Source organism: Mobula birostris, chromosome 1 (genome assembly GCF_030028105.1).
Source record: "Mobula birostris isolate sMobBir1 chromosome 1, sMobBir1.hap1, whole genome shotgun sequence".
Classification (NCBI taxonomy): domain Eukaryota; kingdom Metazoa; phylum Chordata; class Chondrichthyes; order Myliobatiformes; family Myliobatidae; genus Mobula; species Mobula birostris.
This window is the reverse complement of record NC_092370.1, coordinates 70,135,103-70,159,762: the sequence shown is the minus strand read 5'-3', so window position 1 is coordinate 70,159,762 and position 24,660 is coordinate 70,135,103. Positions and strand designations below refer to the sequence as shown.

Here is a 24,660-nt window from a genome sequence, read left to right as displayed (position 1 = left end):
TTCCACAGGAGCAGCAGAGTGTCCTGTTTGGCTTCAGACTCTACAGAGGATAGTAAAAACCACCGAGAGGATCACTGAGGTCTCTTTCCCCACTATCACGCCATTTAGCAGGAGCGTTGTATATAAAGGGCCTGAAACATTGTAGAGGATCCCGACCAGCCATCCCACAATCTCTCTGACCCTCTACCAACAGGAAGTGGGGTACAGTAGCATAAGGATTAGGACAGCCAGATTAGGTAACAGCTTCTTCTCCCAGGCTGTGAGACTAACGAATACCCTGCCATCACAGAGGTCTTATCAAGAGGACAGCAAGCTGTTTACCTGTGCTATGCACTACATGCATTTTGAATTATATTATAATTCATTCATGGTAATATTTTGTTTTAAGTTCATTGAGAGATATATCTATTGTGGTTGCATTGTGGTACAGAGAAACTTTGTTTTGTTTGGTTGTATACGTGTGCTGTCAGCTGACAATGAACTTGAACAACATACTGCATGGAATGTTTCAGTTAATGAAGAGAAACTGGATAGGCTGGATTTGTTTTCTTTTTGGTGAAAGTCAGGAGGTTGGAGGGGCGGGGAGGTGGAATTGCACACATTATGACAGGCAAAAATAGGATAGTGAGAATTTTTTTGCATTAGCACAGGAACTTAAAGCAGCATAACACAGCAGACAGAGCTACTGCCTCGCAGCCCCAGCAACCTGTGTTTAATCCCAACCTCTGCTGTATGTGTGCAGAGTTTGCACATTCTTCCCACAACTTCCCATGGGTTTGGTAATTAACTGACTAACGCAAATTATCCCCATTGTGAACTGTGGTAGAGAAAATTAATATGCAAAATGGGAAAGAAAAGACTGCAGGGAAATAAGTTATGGAATAGTATTAATCAGAGTCAGCATAAACAGCTGAATGGCCTCCTCCTGCATTGTAAGAAAAATAACATATTGTGTTTGTAGCCAGTAAGAATGTTTAATGCAAGGGTCGGGAGAAGAAGGAGATTTGTGAGGAAGGTTTTTTTTCTTTCCAGTGAGTGGCTGAAGGACTGCACTGCAATGAAAGGGTAGTGGAGTTACAGTGCCTATAAAAGCATTCACCCCTCCCCAGAAGTTTTCATATTTGATTGTTTTACAACATTGAATCACGGTGGATTTAATTTGGCTTTTTTGACACTGATCAACAGAAAGCTCTTTTGTGTCAAAATGAAAACAACTTTCTACAAATTGGTCTAAATTTAATACAATTCTTAAACAAAATAATTGAGTTCATAATTACTCACCCCCTTCAAGACTGTATTTAGTAGATGCACCTTTGGCAGCAATTACAGCCTTAAGTCTCTATCACCTTTGCACATCTGGACATTGCAATTTTTTCCCATTCTTCCTTACAAAACTGCTCAAGCTCAGTCAGACTACATGGGTACTGTGAGTGAACAGCCCTTTTCAAGTCCAGCCACAAATTCTCAATTGGAATGAGATCTGGACTCTGACTTGGCCACTCCAGGACATTAATTTTGTTGTTTATAAGCCATTTCTGCGCAGCTTTGGCTTTATGCTTGGGGTTATTGTCTTGCTGGAAAACAAATCTTCTCCCAAATTACAATTCTCTTGAAGACTGCATCAGGTTTTCCTTCAGGATTTCCCTGTATTTTGCTGCATCCATTTTATCTTCTACCTTCATAAGCCTTCCAGGACCTGCTGCCGTGAAGCATCCCTACAGCATGATGCAGCCACCACCGTACTCACGGCAAGGATGATGTCTTTTTGATGATGTGTGGTGTCTGGCTTACGCTAAACATAGTGTTTAGTCTGATGGTCAAAAAGCTCAATTGTGGTTTAATCAGACCATAGAACCTTCTTCCAGCTTACTTCAGAGTTTCCCACGTGCCTTATGAAAACTCTAGCCAAGATTTCATGTGACATTTTTTCCCCAACAGTGGCGTTCTCTTTGTCAATCTCCCATAAAGCTGCAACTGGTGAAGCACCAGGGCAACATTTGTGTATGCACAGTCTCTCCCATATCAGCCAATGAAGCTTGTAACTCCTCCAGTGTTGGGGGCACATGGTATTGGGGGCAGAGTACTGACATGGATTGAAAATTGGCTGGCTGACAGAAAACAAAGAGTAGCGATTAACGGGTCCCCTGCAGAATGGCAGGCAGTGACCAGTGGGGTACTGCAGGGTTCAGTGCTGAGACCGCAGCTGTTTACAATATATATTAATGATTTAGATGAGGGAATTAAAAGTAACATTAGCAAATTTGCTGATGACACAAAGCTGGGTGGCAGTGTGAAATCTGAGGAGGATATTATGAGAATGCAGGGTGACTTGGACAGGCTGGGTGAGTGGGCAGATGCAGTTTAATGAGGATAAATGTGAGGTTATCCACTTTGGTGGTAAGAACAGGAAGGCAGATTATTATCTAGATGGAGTCAAATTAGGAAAAGGGTAAGTACAACGAGATCTAGGTGTTCTTGTACATCAGTCACTGAAAGCAAGCATGCAAGTACAGCAGGCAGTGAAGAAAGCTAATGGCATGCTGGCCTTCATAACAAGGGGAATTGAGTATAAGAGCAAAGAGGTTCTTCTGCAGCCGTACAGGGCCCTGGTGAGACCACACCTGGAGTACTGTGCGCAGTTTTGGTCTCCAAATTTGAGGAAGGACATTCTTGCTATTGAGGGAGTGCAGTGTAGTTTCACGAGGTTAATTCCCGGGATGGCGGGACTGTCATATGTTGAAAGATTGGAGCGACTGGGCTTGCATACTCTGGAATTTAGAAGGCTGAGAGGGGATCTTATTGAAACATATAAGATTATTAAGGGATTGGACATGCTGGAGGCAGGAAGTATGTTCCCGCTGATGGGTGAGTCCAGAACCAGAGGCCACAGTTTAAGAATAAGGGGTAGGCCATTTAGAACGGAGTTGAGGAAAAACTTTTTCACCCAGAGAGTGGTGGATATATGGAATGCTCTGCCCCAGAAGGCAGTGGAGGCCAAGTCTCTGGATGCTTTCAAGAAAGAGATGGATAGAGCTCTTAAAGATAGCGGAATCAAAGATTATGGGGATAAGGCAGGAACTGGATACTGATTGTGGATGATCAGCCATGATCACAGTGAATGGCGGTGCTGGCTCAAAGGGCCAAATACCTACTCCTGCACCTATTGTCATCGGTCTCTTGGTGGCTTCCCTCACTAGTTCCCTTCATGCATGGTCATTCAGTTTCTGAGGATGGCCTGCTCTAGGCAGATTTACAGCTATGCCATATTCTTTCCATTTCCTGATTGACTTATCTGTACTCCAAGGGATATTCAATGACTTGGAAATGTTCTGTATCCATCTCCTGACTTGTGCTTTTTGATAACATTTTCAGAGTTGCTTGGAGTGTTCCTTTTGTCTTCATTATGTAGTTTTTGCCAGGATACTGACTCACCAGCATTTGCACCTTCCAGATACAGGTCTATTTTTACTACAATCAATTGAAACACCGTGACTGCACACAAGTGATCTCCATTTAACTAATTATGTGACATCTAAAACCAATTGGCTGTAATAGTGATGATTTGGTGTGTCATATTTAAGGGGTGAGTACTTATGCAATCAATTATTTTGTGTTTTACATTTGTAATTGATTTTGAGAAGTAGAGATCTGCTTTCACTTTGACACCAAAGTATTTTTCTGTTGATCAGTGTCAAAAAAGGTAAATTAAATCCAATGTAATTCAACGTTGTAGAACAATAAAACATGAAAACTTTCGGGGGGGGGCACCATAAGTACTCTCACAATATTTACAAACTACTAAGCACATAGAACATCATGACTGGGAAATGGGATTAAAATTGAAGTCTGGCATGAACATGATAAGATGACGGTCTGTTTCTGTATTGAAAGACTGCCACAAAAATTAGAGGAAGCATGAAATTAAATTCAGTGTCATCTCCTCGCTATCTCAATTTTTAATCACATTCTGCATTTTTTTGTAATTTATGTAAACACCAACTCCTTCACTTTTCCAGTAAATATGCTGCATTTCCTATTTATGCAAGCCTGAGAAATTCCACAGATCCAAATTCTGGTAAAAACCCATAATTACAGCAAATTATTTTGCTTTAATGCAATGTTAAAATTCTGAGAGGACCTTATTCTATTCATTCAGAAGTTCTGAATCTTTCCCCCCACTCTAATTTTTTTTTATTAAAAATGCAAATTAAATAGCTTGCTGCAAGATAACGTTCAGAAACCTTTCCAAGGGATATTAAACCTAGGGTGGCAAAGAATTAAAGTGCATGAAGAAAATGTATTGTGATGTCAATCAAATCTGCCATATCCATTTTAAAAAATATTCCTTATTACCAGTCAGATTGCTACAAAAAGGTTTACCACTCTGAAGGAGTCACAAGCAAAGGACATTATTCCAAAGAATAAACTAGCCTTTGTGTTGACAGTTTACTTCTGTTATTAACTAAATGTCAAAATACGATCTAAAAATATCTGGCGTTAAAAAAAGTTAAATTTATTTACCTCAAGTTGTCCGCCCCATGCTGCTGTACTGGCTACTTCATGACAGTACTTCTCAAATTCATCTGAAAGTAGAGGTACTTTTTGAAAGCATAATGACAAGAAGAAATTATAAAACAAGAGTTTGACATAAACCACAATTCTCCTCACATTTATTATTCTTTATCTGAAAACCTATCCTTTCTAGTCAGGGGACACAACATCCTGAGATTGATTAAACCTACGTTCTACAACACTGTGGTGACATAGATGTTGGTCTGTTTAAACAGCAAGATCTTCAAAACTGACCACATCCAAAAAAGAACTTATTGAGGCAGAACAGATTAAGAAGATAGAAAGAAGAAGTAGCAGCCAGCATATTCTACAGCTCAAACTTCCGCCACAGTGAAATCATGGCTGAATTTCTGTCAGTTCTAATTTCACCCAGTATACCCATTACTGCAAAGTGCCATTTGTACCCAGAAATCTCACACTTTCTATCTTAATTAGATACGCACAATCACTGGGATTCTGCAGTTTTCTGGGAAAGAATATTCGAAGAGACTCACAGCATATTCACCTCTTAAATCATCAACTTCATTCTGAAACACTGTTTCACAAAAACTAATCTAATTTAGGTTATCCAGCAGGGAAAGAAGCACCTCAAGATCATCTGGGCGGCAGTGGTGCAGCTAATAGTTTGGTGCCTTCTCAGCTCTTGGAATGAGGCCAGCCCTGACCTTCAGTTACATTTGTGTAGAGTTTGCACAATCTCCATATGATCATGCAGATGTCCCCCGGATGCTCCAATTTGCAACCGTATCCCAGACTTGCAGGTTAGTAGTTTAACTGGCCACTGTAAATTCTCCCTTTCATGCAGATGGATAGTAGAATCTGAGGGTAACTTATAGGACTGCAGGAAGAATAATAAATGGGATTGGTGTAAATTGGTCAGCATGAATTTAGCAGGGTAAAGGGTCTATTTCCATGCTGTAAAAATCTACAGCTCCAAAGCTTTGTAATTATATGTTTTTAAAACTTATCACATCCCCTTCTACTGAATGCCAGCAAAAAAAAATGGCCCATCACACCTGCTGTCTTCTCACCAGGATAAACTGACAAATCAATCTGGAAAGTAAACCTTCGCTGAATTCCATCTAAGGCAACTACATCTTTCCTCAAATAATACTACCAAAACCATATGCTATTGCTGTGGCTTCAGCAAAGATCTATTCACTTCTACAAAACATGCCCATGTTGATATTGCAAAGTCTTTTGGAATAAAAGTTGAAGAACTACTTGCCTTTCTAACTGCACAAACTATCTGTACATGCACTACCAACTTCTATAACTCCATGAGTCCATGTCTGTAAAGCCAGAAGGGAGCCTCGTGCCTTCTCTTCTGCTGATCATGACCATTTATTTTCCTTCACAATGGAACAATTCTCTTTACCATAATTTCTACCTTCCTCACCACTGGAGTTAACAACCTCCCATCCAAAACCCAATCTTTTACTTCCTCACAATTGTAAGCATCCATTAGCTACACCTTACAGTCTCTGTTGCTTTTGCCTGACACTTAGCCCAATGTGATCAATTGCCACATAGGAAAGAGCCAAAAAATACACTCCATTTATCTTGTGGTGAGATTTGACCTGCTGTATAATAACCCCCTGAACTAAACCTGGACATATCAGAGTAAGTGAAGAATATGGTTGTAATTTGCTACATAGTCAGCCCTCTTATCCACAGGTTTTACATGCACAGATTCAACCAACCGTGGACTGGGAAAACCCAGAAGTTCTCTCTCTAGCACTCGTTGTTTGAGCATGCACAGACTATTTTTTTTTGTCATTATTCCCTAAATAATACAGTATAATAGCCAAACAACAGGAATTCTGCAGATGCTGGAAATTCAAGCAACACACATCACAGTTGCTGGTGAATGCAGCAGGCCAGGCAGCATCTCTAGGAAGATGTACAGTCAACGTTTCAGGCCGAGACCCTTCGTCAGGACTAAATGAAGGAAGAGTTAGTAAGAGATTTGAAAGTGGGAGGGGGAGGGGGAGATCCAAAATGATAGGAGAAGACAGGAGTGGGAGGGATGGAGCCAAGAGCTGAACAGGCGATTGGCAAAGGGGATATGAGAGGATCATGGGACACGAGGTCTGGGGAGAAAGACAAGGGGGGGGAACCCAGAGGATGGGCAAGGGGTATAGTCAGAGGGACAGAGGGAGAAAAAGGAGAGTGAGAGAAAGAATGTGTGTATAAAAATAAATAATGGATGGGGTATGACGGGGAGGTGGGACATTAGCGGAAGTTAGAGAAGTCAATGTTCATGCCATCAGGTTGGAGGCTACCCAGACGGAATACAAGGTGTTGTTCCTCCAACCTGAGTGCGGCTTCATCTTTACAGTAGAGGAGGCCGTGGATAGACATGTCTGAATGGGAATGGGATGAGGAATTAAAATGTGTGGCCACTGGGAGATCCTGCTTTCTCTGGTGGACAGAGCGTAGGTGTTCAGCAAAGTGGTCTCCTAGTCTGCGTCGGGTCTCGCCAATATACAGACGGCCACATCAGGAGCACCGGACGCAGTATATCACCCCAGCTGCCTCACAGGTGAAGTGTCGCCTCATCTGGAAGGACTGTCTGGGGCCCCAAATGGTGGTAAGGGAGGAAGTGTAAGGGCATGTGTAGCACTTGTTCCGCTTACACGGATAAGTGCCAGGAGGGAGATCAGTGGGGAGGGATGGGGGGGACGAATGGACAAGGGAGTTGCGTAGGGAGCGATCCCTGCGGAAAGCAGAGAGGGGGTGAGGGAAAGATGTGCTTAGTGGTGGGATCCCATTGGAGGTGGCGGAAGTTACGGAGAATAATATGTTGGACCCGGAGGCTGGTGGGGTGGTAGGTGAGGACCAGGGGAACCCTATTCCTAGTGGGGTGACGGGAGAATGGAGTGAGAGCAGATGTACGTGAAATGGGGGAGATGCGTTTAAGAGCAGAGTTGATAGTGGAGGAAGGGAAGCCCCTTTCTTTAAAAAATGAAGACATCTCCCTCGTCCTAGAATGAAAAGCCTCATCCTGAGAGCAGATGCGGTGGAGACGGAGGAATTGCGAGAAGGGGATGGCGTTTTTGAAAGAGACAGGGTGAGAAGAGGAATAGTCCAGATAGCTGTGAGAGTCAGTAGGCTTATAGTAGACATCAGTGGATTAGCTGTCTCCAGAGATAGAGACAGAAAGATCTAGAAAGGGGCGGGAGGTGTCGCAAATGGACCAGGTAAACTTGAGGGCAGGGTGAAAGTTGGAGGCAAAGTTAATAAAGCCAACGAGCTCAGCATGCGTGCAGGAAGCAGCACCAATGCAGTCGTCGATGTAGCGAAGGAAAAGTGGGGGACAGATACCAGAATAGGTACAGAACATAGATCGTTCCACAAAGCCAACAAAAAGGCAGGCATAGCTAGGACCCATACGGGTGCCCATAGCTACACCTTTAGTTTGGAGGAAGTGGGAGGAGCTAAAGGAGAAATTATTAAGAGTAAGGACTAATTCCGCTAGACGGAGCAGAGTGGTGGTAGAGGGGAACTGATTAGGTCTGGAATCCAAAAAGAAGCGGAGAGCTTTGAGACCTTCCTATGGGGGATGGAAGTATATAGCGACCGGGCATCCATGGTGAAAATAAAGTGGTGGGGGCCAGGGAACTTAAAATCATCGTAAAGTTTAAGAGTGTGAGAAGTGTCACGAACATAGGTAGGAAGGGATTGAACAAGGGGGGGATAAAGCCGTGTCGAGGTATGCAGAAACCAGTTCGGTGGGGCAGGAGCAAGCTGAGACAATAGGTCTGCCAGGACAGGCAGGTTTGTGGATCTTGGGTAAGAGGTAGAAACGGGAAGTGCGAGGTGTGGGAACTATAAGGTTGGTAGCAGTGGATGGGAGATCCCCTGAGCGGATAAAGTCGGTGATGGTGTGGGAGACAATGGCTTGGTGCTCCTTAGTGGGGTCACGATCGAGGGGTAAATAAGAGGTATCCGCGAGTTGTCGCTGTGCCTCGGCAAGGTAGAGGTCAGTACGCCAGACTACAACAGCACCCCCCTTATCGGCGGGTTTAATAATAAGGTTAGGATTAGTGCAGAGGGAGTGGAGAGCAAAGTGTCCCGAAGGAGTGAGGTTGGAATGGGAACAAGGTGCAGTGAAGTCGAGACAGTTGATGTCCCGTCGGCAGTTAGCGATAAAGAGATCCAGAGCAGGCAGAAGACCAGAGCGGGGTGTCAATGAAGAAGAGGAGGGTTGAAGACAGGTGAAGGAAGGGTCATCGGTGGGGTGGAAGAGTCCTTGCCGAAGAAGTAGGCTCGGAGACGGCGGAAGAAGAGTTCCGCATCATGGTGAACACGGAACTGGCTGAGGTGTGGGCGAAGTGGGACAAAGGTGAGGCCCTTACAGAGGACAGAGCGTTCTGCCTCCGACAGCTGAAGGTCGGAGGGGATGGTAAAGACCCGGCACAGATGAGAGCTGGGATCAGAAGGGGGAGGCTGGGGGTGTCAGTGGAGAGGGGAGGGTTGGGGTGAGAAGAAGATGGAGCCTCTGAGTACCCAGGACCTGACGATGGGATCTGGGGGAGAGGGGACTGCAGAGTATTGGTGGGGGAAGGGGAGACGGGAGTCACAGTAGCAGCACATAAAGACCCGGCCTGGAGTTCAAGGCTGGAGTCGCAGTTGGTGGTTGCGCAAATCGCTTTGAAGGTGTCCATGGTGGTTGCTGGAGTCCGGGTTTTGAATATGCCCTGAGGTGTTGGAGCCGGCGAGATCAATGGCAGAGGCAATCTGAAGTTCGTGCCTGCTAGGTTCAGGGCCAGCAGGCTCTGGAGTCCGCAGATGTAGGATCTTGCAATCTTTGCCTAACATGACAAAGTCAAAAAAACGGTGATTGCAGGCGTGGATCCAACGGAGGATGAAATAATGGGTAGGACCATTACAGACGGCGAAGGAAGTGTCCCGAAGGTGTGGAAGGGTCTGGGATAGGGACACCAAATACCTCCTCATGGCAGAGGGGGTTGCCTTCCGAGCTTGACTGGAGAAGTGGCGAGAGGCAGAGTCAATAAAATGTGAGTACCTGGGATCCTCAGAAGGTCCAAATTGAGAGGCTCAGAAACGAATCCTAAAGCCAACTGGAGTAAGTTGGCGATGGAGGCACGTTCCAAGAAAGGATATATGGCTGTGATAGCGAGTCTGAGTCAAAACGTGGTCAAAAAGTTGAAGAGCCAAAGATATTACAGATGGGGAGCAGTGAGAGATGGTTTCACTGAACTCCCGTCGAAGAGAGGATCTAAACTTCTTCGATGTAGGCATCACTGGAAGAGGCTTCACAGTAGTGAATTTTAAAACGCAAACAACAGGAATTCTGCAGATGCTGGAAATTCAAGCAACACACATCAAAGCTGCTAGTGAATGCAGCAGGCCAGGCAGCATCTCTAGGAAGATGTACAGTCGACGTTTCAGGCCGAGACCCTTCGTCAAGACTAAATGAAGGAAGAGTTAGTAAGAGATTTGAAAGTGGGAGGGGGAGGAGGAGATCCAAAATGATAGGAGAAGACAGGAGGGGGAAGGATGGAACCAAGAGCTGGACAGGTGATTGGCAAAGAGGATATGAGAGGATCATGGGACACGAGGTCCGGGGAGAAAGACGGGGGGGGGGGTACCCAGAGGATGGGCAAGGGGTATAGTCAGAGGGACAGAGGGAGAAAAAGGAAAGTGAGAGAAAGAATGTGTGTATAAAAATAAATAACAGATGGGGTACGAGGGGGAGGTGGGGCATTAGCAGAAGTTAGAGAAGTCAATGTTCATGCCATCAGGTTGGAGGCTACCCAGACGGAATATAAGGTGTTGTTCCTCCAACCTGAGTGTGACTTCATCTTTACAGTAGAGGAGGCCGTGGATAGACATGTCTGAATGGGAATGGGATGAGGAATTAAAATGTGTGGCCACTGGGAGATCCTGCTTTCTCTGGCGGACAGAGCGTAGGTGTTCAGCAAAGCGGTTTCCCAGTCTGTGTCGGGTCTCGCCAATACATAGAAGGCCACATCGGGAGCACCGGACGCAGTATATCACCCCAGCCGACTCACAGGTGAAGTGTCGCCTCACCTGGAAGGAGTGTCTGGGGCCCTGAATGGTGGTAAGGGAGGAAGTAAGGGCATGTGTAGCACTTGTTTCGCTTACAAGGATAAGTGCCAGGAGGGAGATCAGTGGGGGGGGAATGGGAGGGACGAATGGACAAGGGAGTCACGTAGGAAGTGATCCCTGCGGAAAGTGCGGGGGGGGGGAGGGAAAGATGCGCTTAGTGGTGGGATCCCGTTGGAGGTGGCGAAAGTTACGGAGAATAATATGTTGGACCCAGAGGCTGGTAGGTGAGGGAATAATATGTTGGACCCGGTCATTTACATTATAATAGCCATTTACATTGTATTAGGTATTATAAGTAATCTAGAGATGATTTAAAAATACAGGCAGTCCCCAGGTTATGAACAAGTTCCGTTCCTGAGTCCGTCTTTAAGTCAGATTTGAAGTCGGAACAGGTACATACGGTTTTATTTAGCGTCAGTTAGTCAAACATTTGTTTTAGGTATATAGTATATACATTTTACCTTTCTATACATATAAAACACTTAAGAAACGTATGTATTTCAATAATTAAATCACTGCATTGCTTAATAATAATTGTAGCTTTCATCAGGGCAAGCCTTTCACATGCTCCATTAAAATTGTTCTGATCGTTGACTGACTTTAGCCTAACGCTTTTCCAATGACCAATGGTGTTTCACCTCTTTCCGATCACTTCATTACTTCCACTTTATTTTCAATTGTGATCGTGATTATTTTCATGAACAGAAACACTGCGGATTCAGAACTGCACCGGGTCCTAAAGTTCACCGCACTAAGACAGGTTAAATAAGGTCCGGGGTTCTGCTGGGTCCTAAAGACCACTGCACTGGACAGGTTAAATAAGGGACTTGAGCATCCGCGTTTTCTGGTATCCGTGAGGAGTCCTGGAACCAATCCTCTGCCAATAAGGAGGGCCAACTGTATTTTCATTTGCAACTAATTAAACAGCAATGAATTGCTGACAGCTGTATATGTAGAACAAAACTTCATTTGTTCCTTTTCCGATTAAGACTGACTTTAGTTTTGGTAAATTGCTGGTGATGGTGTTAGAAATAAATGCAAAACATTTATGTAATATACTTCGTTCAGCTTCTATGTATTAGACTCACTCTACATGATCCAAACTCTCCCCATAACCATCCATTATATATGGATCTCCTTCACATTTTACAAGAGAAATTCAAAGATCAAATAGTTTAGCACAGCACAATTCATTTAATCTAGAACACATCTTGATGTTCATTAGTCTAGAACTTACATCCTTTTGGTAAGATGGCAGTGCGTATACACGTAGCAGCCTCTCAGGGACCAACCGAACGTGCTTTTTTCTTCGTTAAATGTGTTTTTAAATATAGTAAGACTATTCTTGGCTGCAATAATTACATGTACAGCAGGTCTACCACACAGTGAGCTGCTCATTGTTCAGACTAGCCAGCCAGAGGTTCAGAGAAGGCGAGTCGGGCAGTCGAAAGATTGCACCCATCAGGACACAGGAAGAGTTGGATTGGGTTTGGAAGAGCTGACCTGGGTGCAGACCATGCTGCTGCCTACTACTCGAAGGCACCGGAGTTGATGCCTTTGAGTAGGTGCGAAGGCGGCATGTAGTGAAACCGCGAGTGACTGTCTTGGATGTTTCTTTTGTGATCGCAAGACCCTTTTGGACATTGATCACCGCAGATCTGCTTCCCTTGTTTGGTGGCGAGTTGTAGTGAGGACCAGGCCTCAAGCCGGGGGCTCGCGTTGTCACATGGTGCCTGGGCTCAGTTGCCAGTGGCATCTCCCGTCAGTGCTGCCCTCCAGAGTGTTGTATCGGTGCAATTACAGTCTAGTTGCCCGGAACCATCCATTTGTGGGACTTGGACTAAAGATGTGTTTTCTTATGCGATAATGTTCTTTGCTTTTCCCCTTCTTGCTATTTTGAATGTGCGTGTATGTTTTTGCACATTGGCCGCAGAGGAACACTGTCTCATTTGGCTGTATCCAAGCATGGCTTGAATGACAATTAAACTTAATTTGGTATTTAATTTTACCATTTTAACCTGTATATTCTCAACTTATTTCCACGCTTCTTTGTATTGCTACGAAAAGTTACAAGTGAATAAATATTCCTCAAAATCTTCACAGAGCAACACACATCCAATACATCCTTCAAAAATAAAAAATATGAGATGTGCTTCTGAGTTTAATTGTAAATCAGACTGAAGTTCTAAATAAGCTGAAAAGGTGTTAAAGCAAATGAAACTCAGGTAGAGGTGTTATTTATTCTAAACTGCCGAAATGTTGAAACTAAATTTAAATGATGCACTATTGTGAAGAAATGATTGAGAAATTCTCGTTTTCAAGCTCCTCACCATCATTCTGAGGAAAGGTGCAAAACCAGTTTTTTTTTCAAATATATGTAAAAAAAAACATTTTAAGTATGTACACAGAAAATTAAAAATGGAAAAAAATTACAAGGTAGCACACAATATGTAAATATATATCTTGATCAGTATTATCAATCATAATTGCCATTTTGATAATGATTTCCATTCACATGTGGCTGTGAATATTGTGCATTAGAGATATTAGATATGTGCTTTATTTATTGTTTCTGGTCCAAGCCAAATAAGCTTTCATCCATGTTTGGCCTACCTTTAAAAGCCTTTAATCATGAAAACAGAAACCCCATACATAGGAATCAAGAAGGCTCTGTGGAGAAAGAGAAACAAAGTTGTTTCAGGTAAGCAATGGAAAAAGTTGGAGATGTGACTAGTTTTAAACAAATATAGAGGCATGGAAATATTGCAATAGTGGGTGAAGCACAAGAGAATAAATTACATTCTCTCCTTCCCAATCCTCCTTTTCCTGCCTCAGTGCTTACAGAAAAAAACATGTTACATCTCAAACTTTCCCAGTACTGACAATCTGGAGTAATTACTTTGTCTCTTTCTCTACAATGTTTACCTGGCCAAATATTTACAGCATTTTTATTATGTCTATCCACACAGTATTAAAGTTCACCTTAGCCTTTAGTGAAAAGCTTCTTCACTCTTACGTCAGCCACAAGCAGAAAGATTACACAACTGACTAAACTGTAAAATAATCCTGAAGCAACAAAAGGCAGTATCTTTTAGAAGGATAACAAAGTTTCAAAACAGAGAGTGTGTTTCTATTATAAACACTAGAGATATGCAGCATTGTAAGGGTTTAAAAGAAAATAAAAGTACAGAATGCCTAAGTTTAAAAAGCAGGGCAGTCACTAAGGGATTTCTAAACATCGGTGGTGAAGGTCATAGAAATTTGTGAGATAAAGATCCTGATCCAATGTAATAAACTAGGTAAGTTGATAGGTGTGCATGAAATGATGTCCAAGATTTGGCGACAGGAAGTTGCTCAGACAGAGCAACATTAGAAATCTGTGGATTATGTAAAACAGAGCTAATAAAGATACTCTTTTAGAAGTTTATGGACTTCTGTCCCGAGTCTTATAGGCTCATCAGGCCAGTGCTTATGCCAGTTTCCGTGGCGTGAAGTGACTGAGAATACAAAACTCACCCCCACTCCCCCCCGGATAGGACGCCAATCTATCGCGAGGTTAACCCCGAGCATTTTTGCCAATACCCACCTTCAGCTGGGTGGACTGGAGCAGTGTGTGGTTAAGTGCTTTGCTCAAGAACACAACACGCTGCCTCAGCTGGGGCTCGAACTCATGACCTTCAGATTGCTAGTCCAACGGCTTAACCACTTGGACACTTAACCACACAATGCTCCAGTCTACCCAGCTGAGAATGGGTACTGGCAAAAATGCTGGGGGGTTAACCTCACAATAGACTGGTGCCTTATCCGGGGGGGGGGGGGGGGGGGGGAGTCTCATACTGTCAGTTGCTTCATGCCATGGAAACTGGCATAAGCACTGGCCTGATGGGCCACAAGGCTTGTGACAGACTTTAATATTTTAGAAGTAAAATAGAGAGATTAAAAAAAAGTGTGGATAAGTATTTGACCAATGACAGAAATAAAGCAACAGAGTTCATTAGATTAAAAGTAAAACAATAAAAATAGTGATGGAAAGCATACGGAGTGGTCCAATATGACTTGAGTCAACAGCTGAGAGGTGGAATATATTTTGGCAGCTGCCGAATAGTACTCAAGGTTGAAGTAATCCTATATTTCGGAATGCTCTGCTCAATCTATATTTTGATCTTTAACAATCTGGCAGTCAGGAAGTCAATGACAGCACCAGCAATTTCACCTTTCAGGAAAGGAAACAAAAGAGTGATCTGCGGACCAGATACCAACAATAATTGGTAGAACGATGCTGGAATGAATTATTAAGGATGTATTAAACAGGACCTTCCTCCCAGCCTGCAGTTCCCATGTCTCACACTAAACCTGCTTGAATGAGTTTCTCAAATAATAACTTCCTCAGCAAAGACTTTCCAAATGATTAACAAGGCCCTGAGCCGCACAAGAAATATGAAACATAACATGGAATAATACAGGCTGTAAATCCCAACAAGTTTCAGGGCGTGATCAATCGTTACCCAGAGAGCTATGTTCACAGCTGGTTAATTCGGGCTTAACCAGCTGTCAAAGCTTGAAGTTTTGTGAACACTTCTGACATTCAAATTTTAAAAGTAAAGAAAAAGCAACCAAGATTTTCCAAAGGCATTTGATCATATAAAATGTTAGTATAGAACTGGATCTCCCATAGTTGGCATTAATGTATTATTGTAACCGTATTAGGTCATTACAAGGACTAAACAGTTGGAACATTTTCCCCCAGAATGACAGATGACTAATGGGATACAACGGGTTCAGAACTTGGCCATCATTTATCTGATAGTTTAGGTGGAAGGATGGAATGTTAAGTCAGCCTGCTAATTCACCAACCACACAACATACAGTGAGAAACCATAACGAGATGAGAACAGCTTGAGACATTAAGTAGAAAAAAAACATGAAAAATTCAAATTCAAGGAAAGAATAGAAAGTGAGAAATGCTGAACTAGTGGTGTTCAGCGGGATCTTACTGTGTCAATTCATTAAATGCATAGTTAACATTAAGGGAACAGAAAGCAGAGGGTAAGATGACCTTGCGAAAATTACAGGGCTTTGGTGGGCCCACACCTTGCTCAAAGGAAAATACATGTGTGTAGTTTAGGTTCACTGGTGACACCCGGGAAGAATATTTATCCTGGAAAAAAAAAGTTTGCACTGGAGAAATATCACAAAGAAATGGCCTATACTGGAATACAAGAATGAGGAGCAACTTCACTGAAAGATTGGATTGCTTTACTTCCTGTGTCCTTATGACACAGAAGCCAATTAGCCCACCACACCTATGCCATTTCTCAAAGCAATCCCATCAATCCCACCCCAAAATATACACTCTATTTCCACATACATACCATTAACATCCCTAAACCTACAATCCTAGGAAAAATTTACTTACTACTTAACCTTTCTTAAAGATAGGATCTACTCACGTCTAGGAAAGAATGAACTTATTAGCAATGTTCAGAAATAACTTCATGCGTGGGAGATTGTGTTTTATAAATCTGATTGAGTTGGATGAAATTTGGACAAAAGTAACGGAGGACTAATGATTAGTAAGTCTGCACACAATACAAAATTTGCAGACACAAGAAAGATGGCAGATGATGGAAATTTGAGCAACACATAAAATACTGGAGGAACAGGGCAGCATCTATTCTGGACTAAGGTGCTTCATCAGGCCTGGAAAAAGGGACAAAGGTCAGAATAAGGTGGCAGGGGAGTACAAGACAGCAGATGATAGAGGAGACAAGATGAGGAGGAAGGTTGTGGGTGGAGGAGGGAAGACAATGTGAGAAACTGCGAGGTGATAACTGGGAAAGGTAAAGGGTTGAAGGAGGAATATAATAGGAAAGGACAGTGGACTGTGGAACAAGGGAAGGAGGAGGGAAACCAGAGAGAGGGGATAGGCAGGCCCTGAGGGCAGGGGAGAAGAGGAGAAGGGGTGAGTGAGTAACCAGAATTGGGAATGGAAGGGGGAGGGGATAAAAGGGTAGGGGGAGTAATTAGTAGTGAAAGAAATCAATGTTCATGCCACATTCCAGATGGACTATGAGGTGTTGCTCCTCCAACCCAAGTTGGGCCTCATTGTGGCAGTTGAGGAGACAGTGAACATGTCAGTATGGGAATGGGAAGTCATATTGAAATGGGTGGCTGTGATGAGATCATGTCTTTAACAGAGGACAAAGCAATGGTGCTTGGTACGTCAATCCTCCAATCTGCACTGGGTCTCATCGATATAGAGAAGGCTGCAATGAGAGCACTGGATTCAATAGGTAACCCCAACATACTTGTAGGTAAAGCATTGCCTTATCTAGAAGGATAATTTGGGGCCCTAAATGATGGTGAGGGAGGTGGTGCAAGAGCAGTGATAAGTGCCAGGAAGGAAATCAGAAGGAAGGATGAGTGGACAAAAGAATCACAAAGAGAACGATCCCTATGGAGAGTGGAGAAGTGTGGGAGGGGAAGAGAAGGGAAGGTTCTGCCTAGTGACAGGATCCTATTGAAGATGGCAGAAGTTGCAAAGAATGATGTGCTGGATATGGAGGCTTGTGGGGTGGTAGATAAGGACAAGAGGAACCCTAGCCTTGTTATAATGGCAGGAGGATGGGGTGAGGCAGATGGAGGAGATGCAGGTAAGGGTATCATCGATGGTGAAGGAAAGGCAACACCGTTTTTAAAACAGAGGCCATAAAGATGTTCTAGAATGGAATTCCGTATCCTGAGAACAGATGCAGTCAAGACGGAGGAACTGAGAAAAGGGAATAGCATTTTTGCAAGTGCCAGGGTGGGATGAGGTAAGGTCAGGATAACTGAGAATCAGTGGGTTTCTAGAAGATGTCAGTATCTTGGGTAATGATGAGTTTGAGTACAGAGAGGAAATTAAGAACCTGGTGGCATGGTGCGAAGACAATAACCTATCCCTCAATGTCAGCAAGGCGAAGGAATTGGTTGTTGACTTCAGAAGGGGTAGCGCACCGCACGACCCAATTTATATCGGTGGTGCACAAGTGGAACAGGTCAAAAGCTTTAAGTTCCTTGGAGTCAATATCACAAATGACCTGACTTGATCCAACCAAGCAGAGTCCACTGCCAAGAAGGCCCACCAGCACCTTTACTTCCTGAGAAAACTAAAGAAATTTGGCCTGTCCCCTAAAACCTTCACAAATTTTTATAGATGCACCATAGAAAGCATTCTTCTAGGGTGCATCATAACCTGGTATGGAAGTTCTCCTGTCCAAGACCGGAAGAGCAGTGACCGGAAGCTGCAGAAGGTCGTGAACACGGCGAAGCACATCACACAAACCAATCTTCCGTCCGTGGACTCACTTTACACCGCACGCTGTCGGAGAAGTGCTGCCAAGATAATCAAGGACACGACCCACCTAGTCAACATACTTTTCGTCCCTCTTCCCTCCGGGAGAAGGTTCAGGAGCTTGAAGACTCGTACGGCCAGATTTGGGAACAGCTTCTTTCCAACTGTGATAAGACTGCTGAACAGATCCTGACCCGGTTCTGGGCCGTACCCTCCAAATACCCGGACCTGCCTCTCGGTTTTTTTGCACCACCTTACTTTCCATTTTTCTATTTTCTATTTATGATTTATAATTTAAATGTTTAATATTTACTATTGATTTGTAATCCATGGAGCAGGAAGAGCAGAATCAAATATTGCTGTAATGGTTGTACATTCTAGTATCAATTGTTTGGTGACCATGAAGTATAAAGTAGATAGTCTGTCTCTGGAAATGGAGACAGAGCAATTGAGAAGGAGGTTAGAAGTGTCGGAAATGAACCAAGCACATCTGAGGGCAGGATGCAAGTTGGAGACAAAGTTGATAAAGTCGACAAGCTCAGCATAGGTGCAGAAAGCGGCACTGATGCATTTGTTAGTGTTGTGGAGAAACAGTTGGGAAAATTACCAGTGTAGTCTTGGAACATGGACTATTCCACGAAGCCAACAAAAAGGTAGGCATAGCTGGGGTCCATGCAAGTGCCTGTGGCTACAATTTTGGTTTGGAGAAATTGGGAGGAGTCTTCCTAATGAGATGGAAGCGTATAGGGACTGCACATTCATAATGAAAATAAGTTGATCAGGCCAGTGAACTGAAAGTGAGTGAAGTAATAGAGAGCATTTGAACCATCACAGACACAGGTAGGAAGCAACTGCACTAAGGGAGACAAAATGGAGTCAAGGTATGCAGATGCGATTTCAGCAGAGCAGGAGCAGGTGGAATCAATGGGACTACTAGGACAGTTAGTTTGTGGATCTTAGTAGGGAACAGTACATGGAAGATCTCCAGAGTCCATGAGGTTGATGATAGTGCAGGAAGCAATAGCCTGATGCTTTTTAGTGGAGTCCTATTTAAGAAGCAAAAGCAGGTGTCTGAGAGCTGCCATCTGGCCTCAGCAGGGTAGAGATCAGTCTGCCAGACTATGACAGCACCAGCCTTGTCTGTGGCTATGGAGGATTTATTTCTCTCCATAGATCGTGCCTGACCTGCTGAGTTCCTCCAGCACTTTTGTGTGTGTGTGTGTTGCAAAAACACCACAAGAGACATGCATATTGAGGAAGGTTATCAAAGTATACACCAAAATGTAAAACTGCTGAAAATATGGGCAAAGAAATGGCAGATAGTGTTTTTCCAGACAAGCGTGAGGACTTGCATTTTGGGAGATCACATTAATGAGGAAAGTATACAGGATATGGTAGGACTCTGAGGTGCATTAGTATATGAAGGGTTTTTCGGTTACAAGTCTATAGCTCCCTGAAAGTGGTGATACAGGTAGATAGGACGGTGAAGATGGTAAATGGCATACTTGCCTTTATCCATCAGGGCACTGAGTATAAAAGTCAGGAAGTCTTGTTGCAACTGTATAAAACTTTGGTTAAGCCACATTTAGAGTACTGTATGCAGTTCTGGCTGCCACTTTACGAAAAGGATGTAGATACTTTTGAAAGAGTACAGAAGAGATTTACCTGGATGTTGCTGGGATTGTAGAGCATTAGCTATCGAAGAGGTTGGACAAATTTGGATTGCCCTCTCTCGATTGCTGGACACGGGGGGGGGGGGTGGGGGGATGGCTGGAAGAAGAGAGAGGAGATGACCAGACAGAACCATATAAAATTATACCAGGCATAAATTGGATAGATAGTCAAGAGTCTTTTTCTCAGAGAGGAAATGTCAAAACCTTGAGAATAAAGTGGGGGGGGGGGGGGAAGGCAGGAATATTTAAAGGAGATTTGCAAGGCAAGTTCATCCTCCCACACCACACATACAGATAGATGGGCTGGAATGTGCCACCCTGGGAAGTAGTGGAAACATAAGATGGCACCATTAAGAGACATTTAGGCAGGGACATGAACAGGGATTAATTTGGCGCCATGGTTAGCAGAGACATTATGGGCCATAAGGCCTGTTCCTGTGCTGCACTGCTCAATGTTCCAACCTAGCAACCAGCATATTACTGAGACATGGGAACAAACTGGACATCCTGAGGAAACCCACACAACCATAGAGCAAATATGCAAACCCCACACACGCAACAAAATTCAAAAATAAACTGGGATACTAAAACAATGAAATAGCTGCACTACCTGCAATGGAACTTTTGTAGGACTATATTCCCTAGAGAGAATAGTATCCAGTTAAGAGGCAGCCTACTCCAAGACTGAAGAGAGAATAAATTTCTTTACAAAAGACTTAACATATCTAGAGACTGATTACCTCCAAAAATTATCAGGAGATTATGAAGATTTAACATGAAAAAGGATGTGAGACAGAGAAGTACCATTGTTTTGCAGAATGGCAGAACAGGCCAGTGTAAGTGAGCGTCATTAGCATTAATGTCAGATACTGATCACACCACTCTAAATTACTCTGATTGACTTTAGATGAAGTAAAGGTAAACAGTGAAATTTCATGACTTTCTCAACCGGTCACGTGAGAACAGAGCAAACAGTACACCACCATCCATTAGCAAAAATGTTAGTGCAGCACAAACTCATTTCAGACATGAGGCTTCTTCCATATAAAAGCACAAACTATAACTCTTAAGTTTAATTCTTAACAGAATTGGTAATTGTATGCCTCTGAAGCATCATTTAAATACTTACCAGGTGTGTACATATCGCCTGTATTAGAGTTGGTCAGAAAAGGTAGGAAATCATCCATATGACTTCTCATGTATTCAGCTGCCAGTGACCTTAGCTCCACAAGTGTTAGTAGACTATTCTGGTTGCTGAGTTGGTCTTCAATAGCTTTGTACATGCAGTGACCATCAGATGGGATCTGCTTAATCTGCAATTTCCTTGAAGCAAGAATTTCAGCAAGTTTCTGATTTTCAAGATACCGGGCTCCTTTCAAGTTCTCAACTTCAGCTTCAGCTATTCTCTCTTCTCTTTCTTTCTCCTGAGCAGCTTTCTTCTCCTTGTAGCGGCATTGAAAATATATTTTTATAGTTGAAAGTTAAGTTCATAACACAATATGCAATCAAAATCACTTTAGAAGATACTATTTAAGTATGTATTCTACTGAAGTATTCAACATTAAAGTATCTATTGTAAAGTGAACTGAATAGATTAGTGCCCATTTATAATACACAATTGTAGATAACTGCAATTATATCAATTTTATATCAAACTAACCACATGAAATCAATCTCATTAGAAAAATCAGACTGCACACTTTTGTATGCTATTTACTATACCTCGGTGTGCTTCACATTTTTTCAGGACTCAGATAGTTTCCCAAGGAGACTTACACATTCATTGATAGAAATTTAAGAATTAATAACCATTACTGAAGAATCATCGATAAACAATCAGCACATTGCACCCAAATCCCCCATAAGACACAAATTAAAGGATCCCCATTCTGTTGCTAATGCACTGATCTACCAGATCTGTACTCCACTTGTCAAAATATTTTCCTCACCCAGTTTTCCTTTCTCTTTCATTGCTTGTAGCCTTTTAATTTTATGCACCTCAAAGCATCAAGCCATGATTTCTGCTCAATAATCACTGCCACTTCACTATGGGCAAATCACCTCAAGCATTCCCTTCCCTCCATGTCAGCCTTTTTATACGGTTTATTTGTGGTTGCCATGAGCATGGGTCTTTTAGGGTCTGTCAATCTTCCCTGTGCCCAGCTCAGCAAAGACTTAGCCATGAAATGGACCACTGCGGATTCCGTTGGGAATAACAGGTCTCATTGGAAGTGCATCTTTCAGGATGTATTATTCAAACTTCTTTTCAATTAATAAACAAGGCAAATAATTTAAAGCATTAAAAAAGGTGAAACACAATTTTTAATTGTATATCTACATTTAAAAATAAACTACACACCCTTCTCTTCTGTGCTTTGGACAGCCGAAGTTGTTTAACTTCTTTCTCGTTATTTATTTCCAATTCCAAATTTGCAATCCCATTGGTGGAAGAGTCAACCTGAAGGGAAATAAAATAGAATCAGAATTAGGTTTAATATCATTGGCATATGTCATGAAATTTGTTGCTATGCAGCAACAGTGTGTAATGAGAACACCATTATTGTAAATTATAGCAAGTATATATTTTTAAAAATTAAATAAGTAGTGCAAAAAGAGAAAAAAATAGGGAGGTAGTGTTCATGGATTCAAACTCCATTCAGAAATCTGATGGCAGAGGAAAAGAACTATTCCCGAATCACTGAGTGTGTGCCTTCAGGCTCCTGTACCTACTCCCTGATGGTAGCAATGAGAAGAGGGCGTGTCCTGTGTGAAGGGTGTCCTTAATGACGGATACCGCCCTTTTGAGACATTCGTCCTGGCAAATGTCCTAGATGCTGGGGAGGCCAGTGCCCACGATGGAGCTGATTGAGTTTACAACTTTCTGCAGCTTATTTCAATCCTGTGCAGTGCCACCCACCCCCCCCACCAGATCAAACAGTGATGCAGCCAGTTAGAATGCTCTCCACAGTAAATCTGTAGAAATTTATGAATGCCTTTGGTGACATACCAAATCTCCTCAAACTCCTAATGAAATATAATTGTTGTTATGCCTTCTTTGCAACTACATCGATATGGTGGGTACAGGATAGATCCTCAAAGATGCTGACACCCAGGAACTACCCTTTCCACTGCCAAATTGCAGTGGGTCCAGGTCCTTGCTTAAGCAGGAGTTGATTTCAGCCATAACCAACCTCGCAAAGTACTTCATCACCATAGATGTAAGTGCTACTGGATGATAGTCGTTAAGGCAGCTCACCCTGCTCTTCATGGACACTGGTACACTTGCACTTGTGCAATAGGTGGGAATTTCTAACTGTAGCAATGAGAGATTGAAATGTCTTTGAATGCACCCACCATTTGGTTGGCACAGGTTTTCAGAGCCCTACCAAGTACATCATTGGGGCTTGTCACCTTGCGAGGGTTCACCCTCTGAAAGATGTTCTGACGTCAGCCTCTGAGACAAGATCACAAGGTCACCAGATGCTGCAGGGATCCTCATGTAAAACATCTACAGATATCAAGTTAACAGAAATTTTAGGGCATTTACATTGATTTAATTCCAAACTGTAAGCTCAAAGGCCATGTTACCAAATGAAACTGGTGCAATAAATGCTTTATGGCTTAACACAAAGTAGGTGTGCTACAAAAAAAAGCAGCCATGCCCTCGGATGAAGGTAAAAACAAAGTATATTTAACAATCTATATTTCACCTTAAGTAACCTTAAAAATGACTCGGCTGGTGACCAACATTAATTATTTTAATCAAAAATAGTTTGTTCTTCACAATTATCCTCTATCATCAACTCTCTAAATGTGAAAGTTTAACGATCGTTTTTTTTTTCTGATTACACTGAAGTCGTTACAATGTTCCTCCAATTGTTCAGCAGGCTTCCATGGTAACATTCCAGTTTTAAAACTGCTTGAGGTCAGCACTGTTTAGCCCGCATCCAAAGAAAGTATCGACACTAAAGTGATAGATATAAATGCATTTATTGCCAATTTTTTTGGGATTTGCAAAAGTGATAAGACTGGTGAAATGACAGGAACATTTTTTACATCTCTTTCTAGCATCGGATGACAGTTTATTAAAGCCAAACTGAGACATACTTGAAATACCTCAATACTTCAATCCCTTTTAATAGTTTTATTTGAAAAGGGGCGATTTTTTTTCTTTAAGGTCTAAACACAATGCCAGTTACTCACCACATTAGACTTATCAAGTGAGAATTGCTTTAGTTCCTCTTCATGCCTTAGTTCCAGCTCGGCCTCAATTTTTGCTACTTCTTCTACCAGCTGTTTTCTTCTTCTCTTGTCATTTTTAGCGACGGCATTTTTCATTCCCTGTATTTTAGCTGCAATTCAAAATGAAGATATAATAATATTTAGCATTTTAACATGCAAAGCCTTTTAAAATGTCTACATACAGTGAATAATACATTGGTGGACGTGCCTACAAGGAGGTAAATTTAACTGACTATTCAGCTGATAAATCATTAGACTAAGTTCAAACCCTGAGAGTTGTTCAGTAATATCCTTAAGTAACATAACTTTCCAGACTATGTCAGGTAAATCAGCAAAAGTAGTATAGTACCACAAGCAGAGATAATTATAATTACTTACTGAAGCATTATTCAGGATTTATTCAAATTTATAAGAAATGCAATCCTAATTGAAAGACAGGGCATACAAATTTATCCCAATCTTTGAATAATTTTACCCTTGGCTGTTATGCTTATCATCCTAATAAGCTACTTTGTCTCTGGATAAATCTGCATCTAAATCCTAAGTTATAAAGTACATTTTTTAAAATGAAACTGTTATAATATTCTTGCTTTATTCACAGCAATATTGCTTTTAAAATAAAATCCATTACATCAATTTTTTTCATTGTTCAGTAAGGGTTCTGATTTACTTTCTCACTGGCAATAAAGTGATTTATACAAAACAGTACATATTAATTTTTTTAAATTTCCATTTTAGATC

At 42.3% G+C, this 24,660-nt stretch overlaps 2 protein-coding genes across 2 annotated transcripts in view; one reads left to right on the top strand and one right to left on the bottom strand.

Annotated features, from left to right (window-relative positions):
* otud6b (OTU deubiquitinase 6B) overlaps positions 1-24,660 on the bottom strand; it is a 32,682-nt gene that overhangs the window by 5,422 nt on the left and 2,600 nt on the right. The window contains exons 2-5 of the mRNA XM_072256816.1: positions 23,881-24,029; positions 22,037-22,135; positions 20,807-21,119; positions 4,522-4,583 (exon numbers count right to left, since the gene is read on the bottom strand). Of these exons, the coding sequence (XP_072112917.1) occupies positions 4,522-4,583; positions 20,807-21,119; positions 22,037-22,135; positions 23,881-24,029 (623 nt within the window). The remainder of the gene's footprint in view (positions 1-4,521; positions 4,584-20,806; positions 21,120-22,036; positions 22,136-23,880; positions 24,030-24,660) is intronic.
* Positions 5,148-24,660, top strand: part of pip4p2 (phosphatidylinositol-4,5-bisphosphate 4-phosphatase 2) — an 87,467-nt gene continuing 67,954 nt past the window's right edge. Inside the window, exon 1 of the mRNA XM_072256837.1 lies at positions 5,148-5,333. Coding sequence (XP_072112938.1) covers positions 5,276-5,333 — 58 coding nt within the window. The 5' untranslated portion in view covers positions 5,148-5,275. The remainder of the gene's footprint in view (positions 5,334-24,660) is intronic.